The 24061-nt window shown below is 33.1% G+C and overlaps 3 protein-coding genes across 12 annotated transcripts in view; 1 reads left to right on the top strand and 2 right to left on the bottom strand.

Moving 5' to 3' along the window:
• Nucleotides 1-73, bottom strand: part of LOC126807710 (RNA-binding motif, single-stranded-interacting protein 3) — a 153600-nt gene extending 153527 nt beyond the window's left edge. For 5 of the 6 annotated variants that reach the window (XM_050532465.2, XM_050532462.2, XM_050532461.2 and 2 more), the window contains exon 1: nucleotides 21-73. The gene's annotated coding sequence lies outside the window, so the exon portion shown is untranslated. The remainder of the gene's footprint in view (nucleotides 1-20) is intronic. The other variant, XM_050532464.2, reaches the window with a different exon arrangement.
• A 43-nt stretch (nucleotides 74-116) lies between these two features.
• Nucleotides 117-8763, top strand: LOC126807711 (hydroxyacylglutathione hydrolase, mitochondrial). Of its 2 annotated transcripts, XM_050532478.1 has the most exons (10): nucleotides 117-225; nucleotides 2679-2784; nucleotides 3213-3391; nucleotides 3675-3739; nucleotides 4842-4959; nucleotides 5343-5448; nucleotides 5763-5866; nucleotides 6602-6703; nucleotides 7040-7119; nucleotides 8082-8763. In XM_050532478.1, exons 2-10 carry the CDS (start codon nucleotides 2733-2735, stop codon nucleotides 8170-8172), a joined length of 897 nt encoding a protein of 298 aa, XP_050388435.1. In that variant the 5' UTR covers nucleotides 117-225; nucleotides 2679-2732; the 3' UTR covers nucleotides 8173-8763. The 2 variants fall into 2 exon arrangements, with proteins under 2 accessions (XP_050388435.1, XP_050388434.1); XM_050532477.2 differs by lacking the exon at nucleotides 2679-2784 and having other exon boundaries at nucleotides 131-225.
• Nucleotides 8764-10161: 1398 nt separating this feature from the next.
• LOC126807713 (uncharacterized) overlaps nucleotides 10162-24061 on the bottom strand; it is a 29137-nt gene continuing 15237 nt past the window's right edge. For 2 of the 4 annotated variants that reach the window (XM_050532481.2, XM_050532482.2), the window contains 7 exons: nucleotides 19276-19416; nucleotides 17334-17470; nucleotides 15811-15943; nucleotides 14458-14597; nucleotides 14038-14112; nucleotides 12905-13026; nucleotides 10162-12315 (listed from right to left, as the gene is read on the bottom strand). In XM_050532481.2, the coding sequence (XP_050388438.1) occupies nucleotides 12114-12315; nucleotides 12905-13026; nucleotides 14038-14112; nucleotides 14458-14597; nucleotides 15811-15943; nucleotides 17334-17470; nucleotides 19276-19387 (921 nt within the window). In that variant the 5' untranslated portion in view covers nucleotides 19388-19416 and the 3' untranslated portion in view covers nucleotides 10162-12113. The remainder of the gene's footprint in view (nucleotides 12316-12904; nucleotides 13027-14037; nucleotides 14113-14457; nucleotides 14598-15810; nucleotides 15944-17333; nucleotides 17471-19275; nucleotides 19417-24061) is intronic. The other 2 variants (XM_056103361.1, XM_056103360.1) reach the window with 1 other exon arrangement.

The raw sequence follows: 24061 nt of genomic DNA, 5'->3' as shown, positions 1-24061 counted from the left end.
TACAACAAAAAATGCATTACCTCTCATTTTCAGCCAAAATTAAATTGTCAGCTTCTTTCGATTCTCTTTGTCCCTAATGGTCAATGGGAAACAACTCTGTTTTACACACGCAAAAAAAAAAAAGAAAAAAAAAAGAAAGCCCACAAGAGATTGGACTTACCTCCCTTATCAAAGCATCCGTTTGGAAAGACCATAATAAACAAGCTTCATACCGTAGATCCAAAGGTATTTTATATTTTATCCTCATTAGATAGTGTCATTTGATATTGGAATTATTCTCTAAGAGACCGAACTTCAATTAACTGTACGGAAAAGTCAAAATTATAAACAGTCGGTTTTTTTTATTCGATTTTGCTAATAATTGGGGGCAGTAACCAAAAGAACACCAAAAAACACCGGAAAACAACCGGAAAAACTACCGGAAAACACCATGTTATACTGAATACCGGAAAACACCGGAAAACACCGGAAAAACACTAAATACCGGAAAACACACTAAATATCACAAACTAACTTTTCATCATCCTAGGTCAGTGCTTAACCTCTCCCCCAAATTCTTAAACATAACCCACCGCTGGTCCTCTGGAAAACCCCGGAAAACCCTAACCCTAACTCCGCGCAAACAGAGGACCAGGCTCTGGGTTACCTATTTAGGGTATTCCGGTATTTAGTGTGTTTTCCGGTATTTAGTGTTTTTCCAGAGTTTTCCGGTATTCAGTACAACATGATGTTTTCCGGTAGTTTTCCGGTTGTTTTCCGGTGTTTTCTGGTATATAGTATTGCCGTTATTTGGGACCTTTAACAGTAGAAGTAGGCTAATGGCAATGGGTCGCAACTGATTTACATTCAATTCAATCGTTTTCGTTTTTACTCTAATTTCATATCAATTATGTTCGGTGAAATATTTGAGAAGTCTCAATCAAATGGAAATCGGAAATCTCTAGCGCTTAGTTATTCTAGTCTACACCGGTAGTATATATTGTGCATGCTCGCCAGATAAGAATATGGCGTCACCGTTTGACATGACTTGTGGAATATGTCTAGCCTCTTATTAAAATGGCGCTGAAACGCATTCTGGTATACGATTCGTGTACCAATGATAAACTGTTTATTTTGTCTTAAAGGAGCTTTCTCTAACTCAATATTTTCCATAACATTCGAAATTAAAAACACAAATTAGAATTCAATATTGGTCCGTTTCAATCCATATTGCTGTTGTTATGTTGCCGTGAAAATGTCGGATCCTAATATCCAATATTTAAGACACATTATATGGTAGGCCTACTATGTGAGTCGTGTAGCCTACCATATCGTTTTGGGCGCAAAATCAATGAAGGAAAAACATATCCTAAATTACAATGTGACAGTAAATAGTAATGGCTGATTCACAAATGATAAAATAATAATAATAAAAAAAACGTTTAGAATGGATGAAGCTGGCGTAAACGACTGTCGTTCAGTTTGGACTGTTCATCAATCTGATTAAAATACAGATCTATATTTCGTTTCGTTTTTTTTTTTATACTTTTGATGGCCTACACTACATGAAGATCTGTCATGTTGTACTATAAGGTCGTGTCAGGGGCACTGTTATTATATAGATCAGTGGTCAGGAGTCGTACGAGTGGCTTTTGACCCTATGACGTCAGACATTGATTAATGTGGTGTACCCACAGTTCCGTAACAGACTGTTTCATTGGCTTATACCTCACTTCAACCAAAACGCCGCTAATATAACAACTCTTCCAGATCATGGTGTAGTGAAGACAAGTAAAACAAAATTTTGAACAATAAAAAAACGAAAGGAAATAAGGATCTGGGTTTTAATCAGATTAGACTGTTCATGTATTTTGCCGAACATAATTGATTAGAAATTACAATTTTTTTTTAAAAATTGAATATAAATCACTTTGAATGTACTCATATTACACTAATATGTGCTTTTTGACCAATTAAATATTGGATACCAGAAGCCCATCTTTTCCCAGTATGATCACAACATCAATGTTGATTTAAATTGACAAATGATTTGTGTTTGAAGACTTATGTACATTAATTATAAGCAATTTGTGATGTGACACTAGCAGACAGTAAAGGAGCTAAACCTGTTTGCTCAAAGTAAAACTATTAGAATCAGGATATACATGTACTCATGTAGGTAGGGCATTTTTTAAATATACAGTAGGCCTAAAGTCGGAGGGTAGTTAAGGAGCAAGGGCATTTTTTAAATAAACAGTAGGCCTATAGTCGGATGGGTAATTAAGGAATCTGAAGCACTGGGGCATAAGCAGATCCAGGAGACAGTGAATGTCTCCTCCCGGGTGTGAGAACATTTTTTATTATTAACACACCTTTCAATCAGGTAAAAGTCAAAATACGGATCTAGCATTATGCCTAATGCAAGTTGTTCACTAATTTTGATTTTAACCGTGTTGACAGTGGAACACAATATTGGTTATATCTTTATAGACGTAGAATTTTCAAGGAAGACATATAGCCTAGTGTTAGATGCGATAAAACAAATTAACATATAAAATCCAATTTTATGTTTATCACAAATAAAAGCTATTTAGCCATTTTATACTTAGGACAGCACAGGACAGACAGAACAGAACAATAGGCTCAAATACGATCACATATTTTTAATCCTTGCTACAAAATCATACTCTGTTTAATAGGTAGTGGTACATGTATATTAAATTTTGCAATCTGAAGCCACCCATTTCAACTTAATGCATCGAGTTGTTCGTCTGTTAGCTTTGATTAAATTCAGTGGAAATAATCGTGAGTATAGATCTATTTATTTCCAAGGAAAATGAGTTTTTCACTGTTGGACGGAGCTGATGCACCGTCATCTGGAGATCAGTATTAAATGATATACAGATTCCATGCCAAGGATTGCTATAGTAGTGATTTCCAAAACAGCAATATCAGTCAAAGAGGATTTATCGCATTGGTGATCTTCATTTGATAATAAAACAAAAAATATTTAACTTGATTTGACGACACTACAGTAGTGACAGTAAGACTTTTCAAATAAGATTTGTCACAAATCAGTCAGTTCTAATCTGAGATATATACAGTTTTTAAAATTCAATTTACAATGTACTATTGGGCAGGTGTATCAATTTTAGAATGTCTCCCTGTTATTGTTTTATTAATTTATTTAGTACCAGGATCATATTTTATTCAATATGTATTTTATATTTTAGTTAAACATTCTGTTACTAAGAACCAGTCTGGTTTTAGATATCATTCCAGTCAGAGTGTAATTAAAGAGAGAGACATGAAGATTCGAATTATCCCAGCACTAGAAGATAATTACATGTATCTATTAATAGATGAAAAGACAAATCAATGTGCAGCTATAGATCCAGTAGAACCAAAAAAGGTAAAGGAGCCAAAAAATAAATAAAAAGGGCATGGTTCTTTACTATTATACGACAACAGAACTGCACTCATTCCTTTACATTACAGTGTTAAGTAAGTCGTGAACAATTATTCATTGTCCGAAAAATGCAAACTTAAAGTTGCTTTCTAGTCGGTATTTTGAATTTATAGGGACAAAATTAATATCTAAGAAATTCATAAACAAGTGATTTGTTGAACTGTGGACCCTGAGCCTAATAAACTCATCAGATTATATTTTTCATAATGAAATTTTACGTTTTCAGATTCAGGCAGCCGTTCAAGAAGAAAAGGTCAAATTAACATCAGTTCTTACAACACATCATCACTGGTTGGTTTTAAAATTATTTGTTTTCTCTACCGAATAATTACAAAACTTTAACATTACGTTTCTGTTTTAAATCATGTGACTTTCTTTCTTAGATCTTGTAGAGGGGTTGGGTGGCCAAGTGTTCTGATGTGTGCACTTTAGTTCATAAAGTTTATCATTGAGTCAAGTGGTATGGGTTTGATCACTGGCTGATGTGTGAAAAGGAGTAGGGTCATCTGCCCAACCTGTTAAAGACCAGCCATGTGTCATATGTTAGTCCCAAAATGACCTAGTTTGTGTCAAGTTGAGGTTACCTCTCTCTCTCTCTCTCTCTCTCTCTCCAAGATTATAATTGGTTGTTACCTTAGTAAATGTAATGGCACTGTAAAACAAGAAAATAATGCCAGCAAGTAACTAATAAGTTAAATTTGACCTACTGCTTTTCAAATGGATTTTAGTCGACATTTCAAATGGATTTAAGTCGACATTTCAAATGGATTTTAGCCGACATTTCTATTCTGTAAAATAAAAGTATGTTTTAGATACTAAATGAGTCGACAGTATCATCAAACACCCCCTCGCCCCCCCCAAAACAATCAAAAGTAATCAATTAGATCAACTAACAGGTTGATTAAGTTACCAGATAACAAACTTCTTACCACTGTCATACACAAGACTAGGTATGCTTACTGTTTCTAGAACACCTGAGACTATATGACATATGATCAATCTGATTAAAATACAGATCTATATTTCGTTTCAATTTTTTTACACTTTCGATGTCCTCTACTACATGAAGATCTGACCAGTTGTAGTGGGAGGTTGTGTCAGAGGTCATATGAGCGGCTTTTGACCCTATAACGTCAGACATTTGATTAACCAATCAGCGTTAATGTTTCTAGTGGGTTATCCACAGTTCTGTGTAACTCACGCCAAAAACTCATCGTAACAGACCGTTTCATTGGCTAATCCCTCACATCATCCAGAACGTTGGTTATATAACAACTCTTCCAGATCCTAGTGTAGTAAAGACAAGTAAAATGAAATTTTGAACTATAAAAAACGAAACGAAATAGAACCTGTGTTTTAGTGAGATTGGAATATGATGAGTTTTTGTATTCAGGGATCATGCTGGTGGAAATGAACAGTTAGTAGATTTGATGGGTAAAGTAAACGTATATGGTGGAGATGACAGAATAGGAGCCTTAACTCATAAAGTTAAACATGGAGAAAATTTTAAGGTCAGTTGATGTTAGAAATTATAAGCTACGTTATATAGTTTATGTATTTCTAATGAATTCAGCGGATTAGAGAGATTTGATGCAACAGTTAGAGGGTAGGATTTGTGACCTATTGTTCGAGAAGATTTGCTTTGTGAATCAAGTTTTTCTGTCCATAAATAAGATACTTCATCTCTGTATTCCAATGTACCCAGTGGTAAATAGGTAACAGTAATTACACAAAAAATTGAGACTGTTGTTCTCTTTGGGCATGAAGGTGGGTCAAGCTTTTGACTGGTTACAAAATATCCAGACCCTAACAGTTCTGGGTACTTAATTTAAAGACATGTTGAAAGTTGTTATGAAAAGATATCATCTAAGTTTCATGTTTCTCATTTCTACAGATTGGTGAATTAGACATTAAGTGTTTATCGACACCATGTCATACAAGTGGCCATATTTGTTATTTTGTAACCAGTTCCACCAATCAACAACCAGCTGTGTTTACAGGTAGAGATTAAATATATAATAAAAGATATTTCAGGACAGTGAAGGGATCTTTGGGTCATTATCCTGAAGCAAGGTTCATGAGCAATGATCATAATAACCTATATCGATCACATTTATCACTGTATGTAGTTAATTTTAAAAATGTTATTCTGACTACTTAATGGCTAATGAAAGTATAAATGAAAGAGGACGTATCAACTATTTTCATTAGTCAACTTATATTAGACCAATGAAGACAATCTCTTATAATTGTCAGCCTCAAGTTGACTGTGGTGGAATAGTGGATATAATTTATGGATTGATTGCATTTTCAGGTGATACGTTGTTTGTGGCAGGATGTGGGAAATTTTTTGAAGGAACACCAGAACAGATGCACCATGCTTTAATTGAAGTTTTAGCTAAATTACCATCAAATACAGTAAGTTTTCAATACCCCAATACAGTATATTATAGTTAACATCAATTATCGTGTGTTTCTATTACCATTAATTGAAGTAATTCAAAAATACCATCAAATACAAAACAATGAAAGAGTTAAAAATACATGTACTCTAAAATAACCATCAAATACTGTGAGTTGATATTACCCAAATATTAATTGTTCTGTCAATGGTGATTTGTGGCGTTTATATGAAATTGAACCTACACTTCCCCCCTGCCAGGAATAATAAGTGAATTTTTCTACTGTTTATTAGTGGGGGGTCAGGCATCTAGGGCCTCCACCTTGATCAGCCACTGAATATTCATACTTTCATTTATAAGCACTTTTATAGATATCTGACTGGAATTTTGACTGGTTGAGGATTACATATATTCGACATGTATTTTGACTGGTTGAAGATTACAGATATCTCACATGTATTTTGACTGGTTGGGGATTACAAATATTTGACATGTATTTTGACTGGTTGAGAATTTCAGATATTTAACATGTATTTTGACTGGTTGAAGATTACAGATATTTGACATGTATTTCGACTGATTTAGAATCACAAATATCTTACCTTTTTTTAACTGGTTGAGAATTACAGATATTTGACATTTATTTTGATTGGTTGAGGATTTCGGATATCTGACATGTAATTTTTCACTGGTTGAGGAGTAACTATTACTCTGTTTTGTTCTCTTATTGGTGTACCTTTATATTTTCCAGACAATTTATTGTGGTCATGAATACACAGTCAGTAATCTACGATTTGCCAGCAACATCGAACCAGATAATCCGGATGTACAGAATAAACTGGATTGGTCCAAGGTAAATATAATCTAGATTATTTATTTTAATTTCAGATACAGTAGTAATAACTGCACATGAAATTGGTGGGGTTCCTACTTACGATTAGCTGAACAATCCCAGAAATCTCAGATTTTTGCTTCAACCATTTGTATAAGTTTATTGATAAAACAAAGATGTACAATAAAATTTACCTGTTCCATTTAAATGTAACTCTCGATCAGATAACATTCACAAAATGAACAAATAAACCTCTGTGGACTGCCCAACTTATTAATGACCAAAACACACTAAAATTGATCGAGAATATAAGTTAGCAAGAGTAATATCCTAGTCTTTGTGTTTTACTGTTTTCAGAAACAAAGATCAGAGAGACAAGTAACAATACCATCAACAATACAAGAGGAACTAACCTTTAATCCATTTATGAGAGTCAGGTATAGTCTTTAATTAAGGGTACAACAAGCCAGATCATTCACATAAATGTCAACTAAAGTCAAAAATATGCACTGTTTTAGGTTAAATCTGTTATTAACTAACTCAGCACATCTGACTATTAAAAGACTTTATGTAGAATGGGTAATTTTGGGACTAGCATATGCTACGAAGTTAGTTCTATAATTAGATTGCAATTAGGGGTCTTTAGCAGCAGCATGAGGAAACCGTAGGACCCTGAGAAAATTCCAGATGTAAGGCAGGCCACTCTACTCTTTGTCTCATACAAGTGTTGTAGGATTAAAACCATGCCACTTGACTCAGTGACAGACCTTAGGATTTAAAGCTACAATTTCATATTTTTAAGTTATATTTTTAAAATTTATTAAAATAAAGCCTTAAAATAGATGGTATCCATAAACCGTCCTACCTTGTTAAAGAATAATCCTATTAATCCTATAATTCACTATTGCCAGCTGAGACATCGGCAAAAATATCATTTTCAACTTCAAATTCCAACGTTTGAAGGTAGCTAATGCATGGAGACAATAGGAAAACAAGGGAGATAATTGTGTTATTATTTCCTGTGTCAATGATTTTTAAGGGTGGGAAATAATGCCCATGGTCGTATAATAGTGAGTTGATAACCTATTGAGCAAAAGACATAGAAATAATTATGTTTTGACTTTCTTAGAAAATATGAAATTCTCGCTTTAAAGTGCATGTGTTAGACCATTCAGCCATATTCAAACACAGACTACGCTAAGCGGTCAAATTCTTTTGTCAGAATTTGTAACAATGATAATACAGAGGAGTTTAATACTGTATAACAGTGATTTATTTATATGGATAAACCTGATGGTGTATTGTGGGTGGGGTCACCTCGGCAAATTCTTAGGGGCTCAAATATATTCAACCATAGGCTGATAATATATAACATTTACATGTGTATCATTTATTACAGTGTTGCTAGTGTACAGAAAAAGGTTGAAGGAAAGGATGAAGTGGATACGATGGGAAAACTTAGAGAAGCTAAAAATAGATTTAAAGTTTAAGTCTTTAAGTATGTACCGTAAGCTAAATAATTAAGGAAATGGTGGATCTTTCGTGATTTACTGACAGAAGAAAACTATAATTCTATACTTTAATTACAAAAATTAAAATAGAGTATCAAGATAATTGGAATGAATTTATCCTTTACTTTACAGTAGATATTAAAACAGGAATTATTTTCTGTTATACAAAATTCCTGATTAATGGCACTGATTCTTGTGATTGTTGTTGTTAAAGAAATTATTATTGTCAAGGATTTTTAGCCAATAATTAGTGAAACATTTACAACAAATTGAATTTGTATATTTTGTATTTGATAACTTGTAACACGATATATAAAAATAAATGATAATTTTTTAATTAAAAAAATTTAAATAATAAAGATTTTTTTTATTAAAATATATATTTAAAAATCTTGATAAAACCATCGTGCTATAATTACTAAGAGAAGTGTAACAGTCTATGATAATAATTGTGCAAATGTAATTATAATTTCTGTGATTATTCAATTAGTTAACCCATTAGAACCTGGTACTTGTAAATATTTACAACTCTGTTTACTAAAAAAACCAGAGGAAAGTGATGATTTTTTACATTGAGTTCTGTTACAACCTAAAGGGGTTAATCACATAAAATGAAATCCGCATCTTGTAGACTGGGCAATGACACAGTCATATTTTGATTGCCGTTTGCTAAGTAAGAAATGAAATTTAACATTTTGTCTTTAACATTTAACATGCATCTCAATATTGAATCACTTTTCATACACACTTCCTCCTACAATGTCTGACTCAGAAAAGGCAGACTTATTCTAATTGAAATTATAATAGTTGGGCCGAGGCATTGGGGTTCAAAGAAAGAGTACAGACATAATACCACACCTTCACATACTGAGCATTCATAGCTTATGAATGATGATCTTGACAGGTGATCCAACATTCCTAACAACAATGGGCATAAAAACTGCCATTGATGTTACATGCAAACTGAACTAACAATTTGCCAAAAAATTATATGACAATGCATGTTTATGAAAAATTGTCAAAACTTTCTATTGAAACTTTACCACATTATATATTTACACATTTAGAAACAATTGGTAATGAGTTTGCCACAGAAAATGTGCCCATGCTCAATACGTTAGCCACTGGTTCATTAACCAGGAAATTCCTTGAAAATTTTCCAGTGTGGCAGAATGAAGGGCCTGGTAAGGAACAATCACCTAGTCGGTTCGGACGGTATGAAAAACTGAGTTTCCGCATGCATATATAAAAAGAGAGAGAGCAATGGGGTTTAACGGCCACTTGACGCAAACTAGGTCATTTTGGGACTAACACATGGTTCAATTTTATTTCAATAATTCGCTTGGGCGTAGGGGTCTTTAGCAGTGGGAGGAAACCGGAGGACATGGAGAAAACCCACTAGGTTGGACAGGCGACCCTACTCCTTGTCACGTACAACCAGTTGACTCAATGACGGGCCATATGATACAGTGGTCAGCGTGTATGTGCTAACCACTCGCCATCCACCCCCCCACATAAAAAACCTTGACAGTTCAAATTCAAAGTGAGAAAGAAAAGAGAGAGAAATGGGGTTTAAAGTCCACTCGACACAAACTAGGTCATTTAGGGACTAACATATGGTTCAATTTTATTTCAATAATTCGCTTGCGCGTATGGGTCTTTAGCAGTGGGAGGACCCGGAGAAAACCCCCGAGGTTGGGTAGGTGACCCTACTCCTTGCCACGTACAACCGGGGATTCGAAACCACGCCAGTTGACTCAATGACAGACTTCATGATACAGCGCGCACGTGCTAACCATTCAGCCATCCAACCCCCCCAAATTCAAAGTGAGAGTAGACTGCAGTGAATGGTACAGAAAAGATACCTCCGTAGGACATTAAACCCTATTTCATTTCTTGTTCCTGTCACCTGATTTAACTTCATTTTGCAATTAATATTACAACACAGCCAAAACTGACAGAGACATATTACAGTAAATAAGAAATTTATTACAAAAACTGTGAAAACATGTAGTAAGACAAATATAATAATAGTAAAATAATCCTGAATAACCTGAGTAGGGTAATAACCCAATTCTAAGCTGGGACCATGAAACAAAAGTCTATTGTTGCTATATATGGTGGTAATGATATGTCTTTAGTTATATCATGTCTTGGTAACAATTGCAAATAAGGTAAAGACATATTAATAACCAAATTTATATATTTTGATTATTGCTGTTTAGGTAGTTTGTTACTGCTTGTGAATGCCCTATAAACTAGTTATCTGTTTTTGCTAACCAATATGTTAACAACAGTCTCTTTAACCAGACTTATACAGGTATAGTCATTTGACCCACAGTAATGCCTAAATAAACTTCCTAATATCATAATTTGTTCTAATCTATCATGATATTATGCATGTCAAACATATACAAAAACATTTAAATTACTAAAACATAATACTCATAACATTTATAAAATCACTGAGAAGATAGTGGGAATAATAATCACAGATCTAATAACAAAAATTATGACAATGTATACCATAGTTTACCAATAAAATAGTGAGTCAGTAAAATCTGACATAAGTTAATAAACACAAGTTAGTTGTAAAATCTGACACAAGTTAATAGTAATTAGTACAATCTGACACAAGTTTATTAAAAAAAAAAAAAGACAAAGATTTATGTAAAAAACTGGGGATTATTTATATAAATATAGACTACTTGCTAGTTTTCAGCCTGAGAATTGTGTTTAACAAGTTATCGATGTATATTCTAATCACTGGCCTGTGAAATAACTTTCGTAGTAATAAAATGCATCAAAATATAGACACTTTTTCTAAGGATATTTCAATAAGGCAACATAGAGATATTAATATAAGTTATCATATTATCCTTCACAATGTCACACACTATGTCTTAACAATGTACACATAATAAAACTCATGTGGCTGCTAGTCAATAAGGTGTAGTCTTATATGTCCTTTGAAATCTGGAACTACCTCATTAAGATATTTATAGTAATATGTTTATTAGATATTTTAAAATAGACAGATAGACTGTCATTTAATATTGCACCAACAAAAAAGTACACAATTATTATATAATTATCAATTTTTTTTAATATCAAATTGAAATTACGAACTTACTTTCAAATTGAGATAGACCTTCCATTCAAAATGATTTTGTTATTCATATGCCTTATTCTTTTTTATTTATGAAAAATTGTTTTAAAATCATTATATAATTTAAAATTATATTAAATTGAAATTAAGAACTTACTTGTATTTATTTAAAAATGCTTAAAAGAAAAATTGTTTTGAAATCATTAAAATATAAATTTATGTCCTGACTACCTGAAATGGAAGTAGAAATCCATAGCTTTTTGGAAAATTGTTCTTGTGATTTAAAGTTCACTTTTGATCTCGCTTACAGATGTACACTTTCATCAGGGCATTGGTAGTACACAAAACTTTAACAATACTATCAAAACAAGAAATCAATGCCAGCAAAACATTCAATGTGCAAAATAAGCTTAACCGCCAGTAGTATTACATCATAATTATCTATAACATAATAAAATAAAGTATGGGATAGTTACCCTATACTTAAACATAACACCTCTAAAAACTGATATACTTAACAGTGATTACTCAGGCTTGTAGACAGCTTAAATAGATTATAGAAGAGGTGGAACAGATTTCAGAATGGGATAATGCTTCAGGTAGATGCAAACATTACTCCATAAATTTGATGTCAGAAATGCTTAAAAGTGGATCCATGGTGCACAATGTCATATCTTGTAGGAAGAAAAGATAAAGTTGATAAAGGGGAAGATTAAAGACAGGCAGGAAGTCTTGTTTAGTTTGTGGCGAAGGATTATATATTGGTTCACATTAATTAAAGTTATATCAAGATTATTAGAAAGCACTCAAATTATGGAGTAACATATGAAGTTTTAGCAGGTGTTCCTAGATTAATATAAACAGGTTGTTTAGCTGCAGCTATTACACGAGATCCTAAATATGATATAAACCCTTCTTGTGTCAAGCCCAAACCATTGCTATTCAACAAAAACGCATAGGCTTCTGCTTCTTTTTGAAACTCTGCTCTGATTGCTTCAGCTTCTGCAGTGGCTCTGAAAATATAAGTTGGAATGCTTATAGAGGCATTGTAATTTTTAACAAATAAATTATTTATTGAAAATCCAAGATCTGACCCTCTAAAGGTATCATGCATCTGTACTGTCAAATCCAGTGTTTTTACAAGATTACAAGACCCTCAATAACATCAATTGTGAAACTGGACAAAATCACAGGCCATCAAAAACATCAGTATCTAAATCACTGCATAATTGTTCCATCAATCTGGGATGAGCAACAATCAAATAAGTATGGCACATAATCCTTGAGTGCTATTTAATGATTGAGCACATTAAAAAACACAACACAATTTATATGGAAAACAATAACTGGTTTATACACATATAACACGTTTTGACAAGTGACTTTTTTCAATATAAATTGTGTTGTGTTTTTTAAGTATGGCAATCTGAGTTGCACTTTTGATGAATTAAAAGCTTGAATCAATCAAAATCAACTACTTGTTGAGTGGGAACACCATTTTTTAAAATGATCTGGTGGTGGAGTGGAAGGGGATCTAGATAAATAGTGTTCCAAGCAACATAGGTAATTTTAAATGGAATAGCCCTAACAGAAAATACTAACTTGTTGTTTCTAATTCTAGCATCTGATTCGGCTTTATTCATAATTATCTTTCCTTGGGTTTCTGCTTGTAAAATTTCTGTATCAGCTTCAGTTAAACGACGTGGTTCTTCACTTCTTGCAACCTGTTAAGCAGTATAAAAAATTACTAAAATCTCAAGCCACAGTCTCTGAAAAGTATTGAAGTTTGTTTTGTTGCTAGGCCAGGTCAACGGAACCTATAGGCAGTGATGTCATTTTAGTACTAAAGTATGCTTACTTCCTATTCTTCCACATCAAAAGTCAAAATCTTTCTGCATCAAAAGTCAAAATCCTAAACATTCACCAAAACCTGGTAGATAAGGCAAATTCAAACATTCTTGTTTGATTATAGAATAAAAAGTAATAAAAAAATGGCCATGCAAAATGGATAAAAAGGGAAAAAGAGAGAATTGATATAGAGGAACTATATTCATCTATAACGAGTTCCAGGGGGAAGCAATTATTATTTATTGTGATAATAGAAACCAAGAAAATTAAATAATAAGTAGATCAGACAAAAACATCTGCCACTACAAAGTAAGCAAGAGCAATAACTGTAGAAGTATTACTTGAAATTATTGACCAAGCTGTACAATGCATTTCAATTTCAAGCAGTTTCACTAATTTGAATAATGCATATAAATTAGATGATGATAACTAGAGTGGTCTAAAGATTCTACAATTATCTAAAAAGTTATCATAATCTTATTAACCCACTTTGAATGCAAGTGTTTTTGAATGTAGTTATATTTATGTATTATGTTGTAAATAGTGTACATAATTTTTTGTCAGATTTCTTTCTCTATAAATGCAAAAGTTTGGGGAAAGGGATTAATTAAATAGGCTTTGCCTGTTTCCCAATCCTAAAATCAAATAAAATAATGTTTATATAAAAAAAATCATAAGGTTCATCATCTCATGATAAATGTAGTCAGTAGAGTGTTCACAAGACATTGTTAAAGACAGGTTTGGATTGAACTTTGAACCAGTGTCCTAGGCCCTAGGACAGACAAACAGGAGCGATGGCCAATCCATAAAGAACTCTGACCTATAAGTTGTGGACAGGTAGACAACGGATTGACTGATGAAGGTGGGCATATAAAAATACTCCTTACTTTGATATCTTCTCTTGCCCTTTCTTTACTTCTGATGGCCGATTCATATAATGAAGGACGTGCTATATTATTGACCTATAACAAAAATAAAGTAATTAAAGGAAATTGTTTAAATTTGAGCTGTTACTTTTTATACTGATCTGAATAGTGCAGAAGTTGATAGGTCAGCTTATAACTTCAGAAGTAATAAACAGAGATTACTTTCTTGCTTTACTAATCTTTAGAATACAATGCAAAATTAAATATATAAACTTTTAAACAGACGGTAAAATAAATGCAGTCTGTAGATGACAGATTATTGGCTATTACTCCAAAGCAAACAACAACCTAAAGTTTGAAGGCAATTAAAGTTACAAGATTTGTAGTTTTAGGGTAAACCCAAAACAGAGATTTGTAATCCACAAAGTGTGTTGAATATACCTGTAAATCAGTGACAATGCACATAAGATCAACGTAGCGCTTCTGTAAAGCAGTTCTTATCTCCTCTTGAAATGCACCCCGTTCTGTCTGAAACTGTGATGTATTAAACTGACTACATGCCTCATGTAATGATGCTTCACCTTAAACGAAAAGAGAGAAAAATTCGACCTTGATGCTGTATAACAAAAGATTACAAGTAGATAGACACTTGAAGGACTCTCTTTCTCTCTCTCACACACACCCACACACACACAAACTGCTTTTAATATATAGTAAACTGAAAACACAGACAAGGGTTTGTCCTGCTGACTAATGCACAAAAGATGCCATATTCTTCGGGTTCCCACAGATTGGTACAATGAACATTTGTAGAAGCCAACTGGTTTTGTTAGGAGAGAGTGTCAACCCGTAACAACACATGGTATAAACAGTTTACCACCTAATGAAATGAAACAGGGTTTAACATCTTACTTTTCTGCAACTAATGGCAAATGAAGGTGGAACAGTTAAATGAATAAGGTTGATATATTTACAGAATTTCTATGGACATATTTTTATAAAGTTTTCCATGAAAATCTTTAGAAATAATACCAATCCTAATTTTTGTTACAAAATAGCAAGTGCTTTCTGAAGTGCCAACTGAACTAGCATTCATTAACATTGATGGATTAGTGTGAAAATAAAGAATTGTTTTTGAAATCTGCACTGAAAATAAAATAGATGAGTGTGTAACAATTTCTGTGGAATAGTATAAATAGAACTTCACTTTTGAGTCTAATCAGTCTGAACAATTCAATACGAACGAAACTAGTTACTTTAAACCACTTGGGATAACTGGAAGAATCGCCCATTTGTACCTAACAATTTCTGCGAAGAAATTCTGAATGGTTTTTGAGGTCTGTTCCTGAAACAGTACTTACCCCCAATAGCCATAGGCTAATTTTTATGCAGAAAAATAGATAATAATGGCAAAAATAAAGTCTAAATAGGAAAAGGCACTACTTCCCTACGTTGTTGTTATTTGCAGAAAGTTTGGTAAAGAAAAATGAAATGGTTCCCAACATCTGCTCCAGAAACGACATGACAAGGTCTAATTTTATGCAGAAAAACCAAAGAAAACAAATATGTCCCTAAAGTCTAAATAACAACAGATGACTGATGTACAAAAATACTGAATAGTTCTCGAGTTCTACTCTGGAAACAAAAGACAGACGAACAGACAGACAAAACAAGCACGACAGCTGTATCTCCCCCACATCAACCACTGCCAGATGAACACAAACAGAACAAGCATGATAGCTGTATCTCCCCCATCCCCAACATTGACAAAGTGGTATTATCTAATATCTGTACCTGTAGTTTCAAGAATTTTTTTGTAGTTATCAAAATCTTTAAAATCTAGTATGATCTTTTTTATATCTTTTGGTTGTGCTTTATATTGGTATTCAACATTTAGTGTAATTGTCACACCCTCTGCATTTAAACACTGAAACAAAAAAAAGGAATAGTCAGATATAGTAGATCAAATATTTTTCTGCTTAATTAGAAATTTATTGAATTTCTACTAATATTAAATCTGCCCAACATTTTAGTTAAATGTAGTCACCCAAAGTATGGAAATAAGCTATGTCTCAACCAAAGCTCATCCAAATGGATCATCTTTAATAGTTTATCATGTTCACAAGCTTTTCAGACTATCTACGGATATAATCCAAAAGAAAAGAAATATGGTAAATCTTCCCACATTAGTAATGTTTTTGCACCAAATTTGAAAAATATCTGATTAAAAACTGTAGTCGGGATATCGCTGAACATTAATTATCGTTATGAATCCTCCTCTCATGACTCTAATGCCATACACGGAATATTAAAGAAATCTATTACAAACTGTAGCCTTCATCATGTTAACAAGGTTTTCAGAAATGGGGAGTTAGCTCCAGAATGGCAGATCACGTCAGAATACTGAATATTTGGAAAAAATCTGTTGTAAACTGTAGCCTTTATCGCGTTAACCAAGTTTTTGAAAAAGAGGATAACTCTGGAATGGCACTCTGCGGAGTGCTGAAAATCAATAGGGATCATCTTCTCATGACCCCAATGCTTCACACCAATTTAAAAAACATCTGTCAAAAACTCTACCCATTGTTGACAACAAGCAATTGTTGACTGACGGACTGATGGACAAGGATGACGAATAAATATGTATAAAAAATTGTATACAATTCATCAAAAACATGAAGTCCTAACATATAAATGACAGTACATTGTAAAAATACATTTATAACAATGATTATTTACTGTTGTACTTTGTTCCTGTTCGCCAACAGAAAATATTAACATTCAAATTTGACCTACCGGTATTTTAAATTGCAGGATTGATGTTCCGAAATTTCAAGCTGTGTGTGAGTTATCACTTAAGGCTTCATATATTTTGTAACCACTTGAAAATTCATAGAAAATTAACTTCAAAGCCTGACGGCGTGTAAATTGATCGATGGGTCCCCGAGACATTTAAGTCAAGTTTCAACTCAAGCGGTCATGACCAGCATATATTAGCGAGTGGAACCCATGTTTGAAATTACAAATTTTTATTTTTACAGGATTCTGAAACACACCTGATTCTGAAATAATGCTAAATCTGACCAAGATAGTTTGGTTTGTTTTGGACCATTTATTTTATTATGCACATTATCATTCAAAATGGTAAATTTCTTAGTCTGCTATGTAGCCTCTCTTATCAAATATGGACGACAAAAGGTCCCAGGGAGTATTTCACAATATTTAAACCAATGAAATATAAAATGTTTTGATGCATATCTCTGGATGTAAATGTAATGGCGTTCAGTGCCATCGAAGAATACTGAATGCATGCTTACCTCAAGTCTATAGAAGGTCATAGTGGTGAATGTATTAGGAAAGATAATAAATTCATATCCTGGTGGTCCTGTATACAATCCTTCTAATTTTGGTTCACCATCTAACGTTTTCTGTATGGTGTTGTATTTTATTCCAACTGTTAAAAAAATAAAATGCTTGGAAAATCATTTTAAAAAAATACTGTACTTAATAAACCCAAAGGATGGAAGACAAAATCAAAAGGGATTTTATAACAACAATAAATACCCATGATAGGGAAGTGGTATCAAGTGTTCCTAAATTAATAAGCATACCGTACATACATAGCAATGCATGCAGTGACACGTAAAATATATAAATAGTGAAAGATAGGTTGCCAGGCATCAAAACATACGCCCACAGCAGCTAAATCGTCCGAGCGGTCGACAAGAGTTGTCGTATATTTATTCTTTTGTAGGTAATTAGGGGGCATTTAATAGACAATTTCATACAGATTACATTATAATTTTCGTCGTTTGAGGGTTCACAAGGTTCTAAAAACTAAAACAAGGGCTGTAACTCTGGAAGTTATCTACAGAAATTGTGGAAATTCGACAGGCTTTTTCGTTTTACAAATTCAAATAATGCATATCAATTTCATACAGATCGGATGATAACTTTTGTCGTTCGAATGTTTACAAGGTTCAACAAAGTAAAACAAGGGCCATAACTCTAGAAGTAATTGACAGGAATTACTGACATTCAATAAGCTTCTTCATTTCACTAATTTAAATGATGCATATGAATTTCATACAGATTGGGTGATAACTTTTGTCGTTCAAGCGTTCACAAAATTTAATAATGTGAAACAAGGGCCATAACTCTAGTTGTAATTAACGGAAATTTGCTGAAACTCAATAGGCTTGTTCGTTTTACTAATTTAAATGATATCTATAAATTTCATACAGATCGGATAAGCATTCACAAGGTACAACAAAGTGAGACAGGGCCATAACTCACAGTGTAATTAACGGAAATTGCTGAAATTCAATAGGCATCTTTGTTGCACTAATTTAAATGATGCATATCAATTTCAAACAGATCGGATGATAACTGTTGCCATTAGAGCGTTCACAAGATTCAACAAAGTGAAACGAGGGCCATAACTCTAGATGTAATTAATGGAAATTGCTGAAATTCAATAGGCTTCTTTGTTTTACTAATTTAAATGATGCATATAAATTTCATACAGATCGGTTGATAATTTTTGTCTTTAGAGCACTCACAAGGTGCAACAAAGTGAAACAAGGGCCATAACTCCAGAAGAAATTAACGGAAGTTATTGAAATTAAATAGGCTTATTCATCTCACTAATGCAAACAACATATATCAATTTCAAAACAATCAGATGATAAATGTAGTCTGTAGAGTATTCACAAGAAATTGTGGACGACGGACGGACCGACCGACAGACGGGCGGGGGCAACGGTAATATACGACCTAATTTCCATGTGGGCGTATAAAAATGCAACATGTAGGCCTGTAAATAAGAAACAAAAGAGAACATGAATGGTCTACAAATCCTGTGTTTCATTTGATAAATCTACAACCGGTATATATATAATTCAAAACTGCTGTATCAAGTCAGGAAAGTTGCTCTTCTACTCGACTAATGATTTCAGCCCTCTTTTGCAAATTACGGCTGATCTTACTGACTTGAACTGACCGGGGTTTTTTTCAACCATATTGACAGTTGACTTGAACTGACTGGTGTTTATAACTTGTTTAGTTTTTGAATCAGCAGGTGAAAAAGAGAAGTATGTTAAATGTCCAGTCAAAACAAAATAGATATATTCATGACCAACTATATTTCAGGATGAACTTTATTTCAAGACTAGCTTTAGTAGAGGTGCTGTAGGATCTAAACCACAAATATCTAGAGACCTCTTGGCCATCAAACCATTCATTATTGTATAAACTTACCCTCATCAGAATCTAACTTCTTGAGTGAGGTAGATACAAGACCAATTATTAAAACTAGGACTGCTACAATCGCTACAAGTACTCCAATACAACATCTAGAGTTGGAACTCATCTTGTATAAACTAAATTACTGAACACAACCTAAACAAATAAATAACATGCAGACTTATAGTTTCATTGTAATAAAAATGAAATGAAATGGTGTTTAATGTACTACTGTTCTGCTCCAAATGGGATAATGAAGACGGGCATATGACATACAGTGTGCTAGGAGGGAAATTTTGCCCGTACATGAGTTGCACTAAGGCATACTCTTATATCGAATTCTAACTGCCAAAGGATCTTTTACGTGCACGTCAATGTGTATGTGTACAGGACCTTGGTTTTCCGCCCCATGCGTCCTGCACCACTGACATGGTGAAACCAAGTTATAAAAATGAAAGTGAACAAAAAGTATTAATAAATAAATGATTCCCAATCCTTTGAGTCACATTTTTTAAGGCAAAACCATCATGCTCTTGATTTTTTTTTCTTATACAGGAATATTTTTAATCAGCAAAGGAAATTCCTGCTAGGCCTGCCAGACTAATTTTACCGATAATATTGGCAGTATATGTAAAAATGTAATAAATAACAATAACCAATCACTGTTTTGAAAAAAGAATTGACAGTTTCGCTTATTGAAGTACTATCAGATTTGCATCGTATTTTTGACAGGTACTATATGTCTCTTATCTGAAGAAACGTAGGGTTGAGAGATATGGTTTCTTATCTCGTACCCCACCGTATTGTGAGCACAAAATTTATGAAAATAATGCATGATAGGACTTTTAACGAGAGCATAAAATTAATAAAGGCTTGTCAACTTTCCATTTATTAGACTTAGTAACATTCCACTATCAGCAGCTTATGAAGTGTATAATTATGTGTCTTAGCTAGTTTGATACGCAAGAGCTTGTTCCTTTTATTCTGATTTTTTAAGTAGATCGAGGCATTTGTCATCTAAGCTTCAACTCCTGAGACACTTGTCCAATAAACTTACAAAAACCTTTAAAAAGTCATATTGACTTGATTAGTAAAATAACATGTCTCTTTCGGCTATTATTCTAGATATATCTAACTGATGCGTAACTATCCTCCTGATTATGTCTACGACATCTGTTAACAATGTTCATCATGTGCATTTTGCATATGGAAAGTCCATTGGCCAATTACGCTATTTTACTGATATTGGCGGGTGTGGCACCAGGCAGGGTAAGGTTACTCATCCGGACACATGTTACCACCGTTCATCGTGGCTATTGTACACGGTGAACAGTCCATTATTTGCTGATTACACTATTTTGCCTATAATAATGTTTTTGGTTTTTTTAGGAATTCGAAGTTTGTCTAATTGTTTGGATTGTTCGTACTTGGTTTTGTTTTATTAATGAGATCGGTGCAAAATGAATTTGCTGCATAATTGCAACCTATTTTAGCTTAATGCATCATTTTTGTTTTGTAACATAAAATAAAGCCAGGATTGTGTCCAAAGCAATGCTACCTAGAATTCAAATAACATAGTACAAACAAAATCAGTAGGCTCCTAATCCTATGCAGTAAATGAGCAGATATATTGTATCGGGAGGTTTTAATTTTACAAAATTTTTGGGTAATCCCCTCGACCTCAATCCATCCCCCCCCCCCTCCTCAAATTCCGGAGCATGCATCTGAACACCACTACAGTTTGGTTTACTCGGTCAATTACCGGGTGTTATACCGTACTTATAGTTTTAATACATGTTTACGAGATAATTATTTTAAATGTCGTAATTAATAATTCTTATTTATTTGATTGACCTATCGGTATAATTTACTATAATCGGTCTTAATACTAAGAGTACTAAGAGTATAACTACAATAATCAATTAATTAGGGTTTCACACTGCGTAGCTTGTGTGAAACACTATTGTTTTTGTTAAAATTATTATTAGGGTTTCACACTGCGTAGCTTGTGTGAAACACTATTGTTTTTGTTAAAATTATTATTAGGGTTTCACACTGCGTAGCTTGTGTGAAACACTATTGTTTTTGTTAAAATTATTATTAGGGTTTCACACTGCGTAGCTTGTGTGAAACACTATTGTTTTTGTTAAAATTATTATTCTTATTATTATTATTCTTCTTTTGTTTTGAGTAGATCTCAGCAACTGATTGTCGGATCGTTACGATTTCTTCGGTTTTATCGGAAAAGTGGGTGTGACTTAGAGGATAAAGCTATTTTGAACGTTCTGCGACAATGCGAAATGTCCGAAATCACCGAAGCTATCGTTTTTAGAAATATTGCAGTAATTTTAACAATAATCATTGGATTTTAACTTTCGATGCATTTTGGCATAGCCGGAGACGGGGCACATAGCTACGCTACTTTTGATTTTTGATTTTCGGCAAATCTTCGCAGATATTAGGCGCTAAATTTAGAAAATTTAAATTTTTACAAAAAACTTTTTTATTTATGAATATTCTTTAATCGTGTTTTACACAAATATAACGAGTCATCTGACTTGGGCAAAAATGTGAAAATTTTTTGTTTCGGTAATTTTCCTTGGCCCCCATTGGCTAATTCAGTTTTTCAGTCCTAGATTAATTATTTATTGTTCGATTTGTATAAAACAAAGTTCATATGCTCCATTGTCTCAATTGTCATTTTGTTTGTTACCAATAGTGTTATCTGTCGGCACCGGAAGTGGCGTAAATTGACAAAAAACTACAATTTTGACAGTTAGGTACCATTTTTCGAAAGCAAATATTATTTTTTTCAAATCTGGTATAACTGAAATTGTGCGCCCTTTAAAGGCGCACAAAATGTTGGGACCAGTTTTTTTAATTTCGATTCCGTTTTCGGGCTTTTCGATTAAAAGGTGAAAAAAGGTGTAAAATTAAGCTATTTACAACCCATCCAGCGTTTTCATATTTTAAAATATTACTTCGTAACTTTCATAAACTCGTAGCAATAATCTGTACGGAGAGAATGTATGTGAAAATTAATTTGTAATATGCGCAGTTGCCGAGAAATGGGCAATTTTGCATGAGTCACTTTTTACGCTAGTTTGCCTGTAAAAGAGTCAATTATTATTCGATTTTCATAAAAGTGACACCATTTGATGTGTAATGTCAATTTTAACTAGGTCAAACCAATTTAACATTTTCAATATCACCGGAAATGACGTAATTTGGGCAAAAATTGTATTTATAGCCTTCGAAACCAGTAATTTATTCAAATGAGTCATATTTGTTATTTGTTTAAAATTTTGATATTTGATTCAAATCAACTAATACAATGAACCCTTACGATCATATAGATATCACAAAATGGTTTCTAACTTGTTCAGTTGCGGAGAAATAGGCAATTTTCAACAGGTCACTTTTTAAGGTTTTTTGTCAATAAAAGTGTCAATTATTATTCGATTTTCATGAAATTTTCACTGTGTGATACATAATGCCATTTACGATTTCATACAAGTAATTTAAGATTTTCATTATCACCGGAAGTAACGTCATTTTGGCAAAAACTGTATTTTTAGCCTTCAAAACAGATATTTTATTCAAATGAATCAGATTTGTAATGTTTTTAAAATTATGATGTTTGATTCCAATCAACAAATAGAATGAACTCATTCGATCATACAGATACCTCAAAATGGTTTCTAACTTGTACGGTTGCAGAGAAATAGGCGATTTTCTACAAGTCATTTTTCAAGGTTTTTGGTCTATAAAGGTGGCAATTATTATAGGATTTACATAAAATTTTCACCATGTGATGATGCTATTTCTGATTTCATAAACCAATTTAACATTTGCATTATCACCGGAAGTAATGTAATTTTGACAGGATCACTGACATGTAGCAAATGAATTGATTGCTGGATTTGGTTGTTTCTGCGTCCATTTTATTTCATGTGTGCAATGCTTATGTGGAAACCTGTTTAACGGTTTCATTGGTACAGGAAGTGACATAAGTTCAAGGGTAACGTGGCACCGGTGAAACCCGTCATTACTGCTTCGCAGTTCTAGTTATTATTATTATTCTTCTTTTGTTTTGAGTAGATCTCAGCAACTGATTGTCGGATCGTTACGATTTCTTCAGTTTTACTGAAAAAGTGGGTGTGACTTAGAGGATAAAGCTATTTTGAACGTTCTGCGACAATGCGAAATGTCCGAAATCACCGAAGCTATCGTTTTTAGAAATATTGCAGTAATTTTAACAATAATCATTGGATTTTAACTTTCGATGCATTTTGGCATAGCCGGAGACGGGGCACATAGCTACGCTACTTTTGATTTTTGATTTTCGGCAAATCTTCGCAGATATTAGGCGCTAAATTTAGAAAATTTAAATTTTTACAAAAAACTTTTTTATTTATGAATATTTTTTAGTCGTGTTTTACACAAATATAACGAGTCCTCTGACTTGGGCAAAAATGTGAAAAATTTTTGTCTCGGTAATTTTCCTTGGCCCCAATTGGCTAATTCAGTTTTTCAGTCCTAGATTAATTATTTATTGTTCGATTTGTATAAAACAAAGTTCATATGCTCCGTTGTCTCAATTGTCATTTTTTTTGTTACCAATAGTGTTATCTGTCGGCACCGGAAGTGGCGTAAATTGACAAAAAACTACAATTTTGACAGTTAGGTACCATTTTTCGAAAGCAAATATTATTTTTTTCAAATCTGGTATAACTGAAATTGTGCGCCCTTTAAAGGCGCACAAAATGTTGGAACCAGTTTTTTTAATTTCGATTCCGTT

This window comes from Patella vulgata, chromosome 9 (assembly GCF_932274485.2).
Source record: "Patella vulgata chromosome 9, xgPatVulg1.2, whole genome shotgun sequence".
NCBI classification, from domain to species: Eukaryota; Metazoa; Mollusca; class Gastropoda; family Patellidae; genus Patella; species Patella vulgata.
The sequence above is the reverse complement of the archived record's forward strand: the minus strand, read 5'-3'. Positions and strand labels throughout refer to the sequence as shown.

What these genes read in the sequence shown, in the direction of transcription:
- LOC126807711 (XM_050532478.1), top strand. Translation starts at nt 2,733, where the DNA reads ATGCATCGAGTTGTTCGTCTGTTAGCTTTGATTAAATTCAGTGGAAAT. An exon ending in TAAATTCAGTGGAAATAATC is followed by an intron (nt 2,785 to 3,212) that starts GTGAGTATAGAT and finishes TTTATATTTTAG; the next exon opens with TTAAACATTCTGTTACTAAG. An exon ending in ATAAACTGGATTGGTCCAAG is followed by an intron (nt 6,704 to 7,039) that starts GTAAATATAATC and finishes TACTGTTTTCAG; the next exon opens with AAACAAAGATCAGAGAGACA.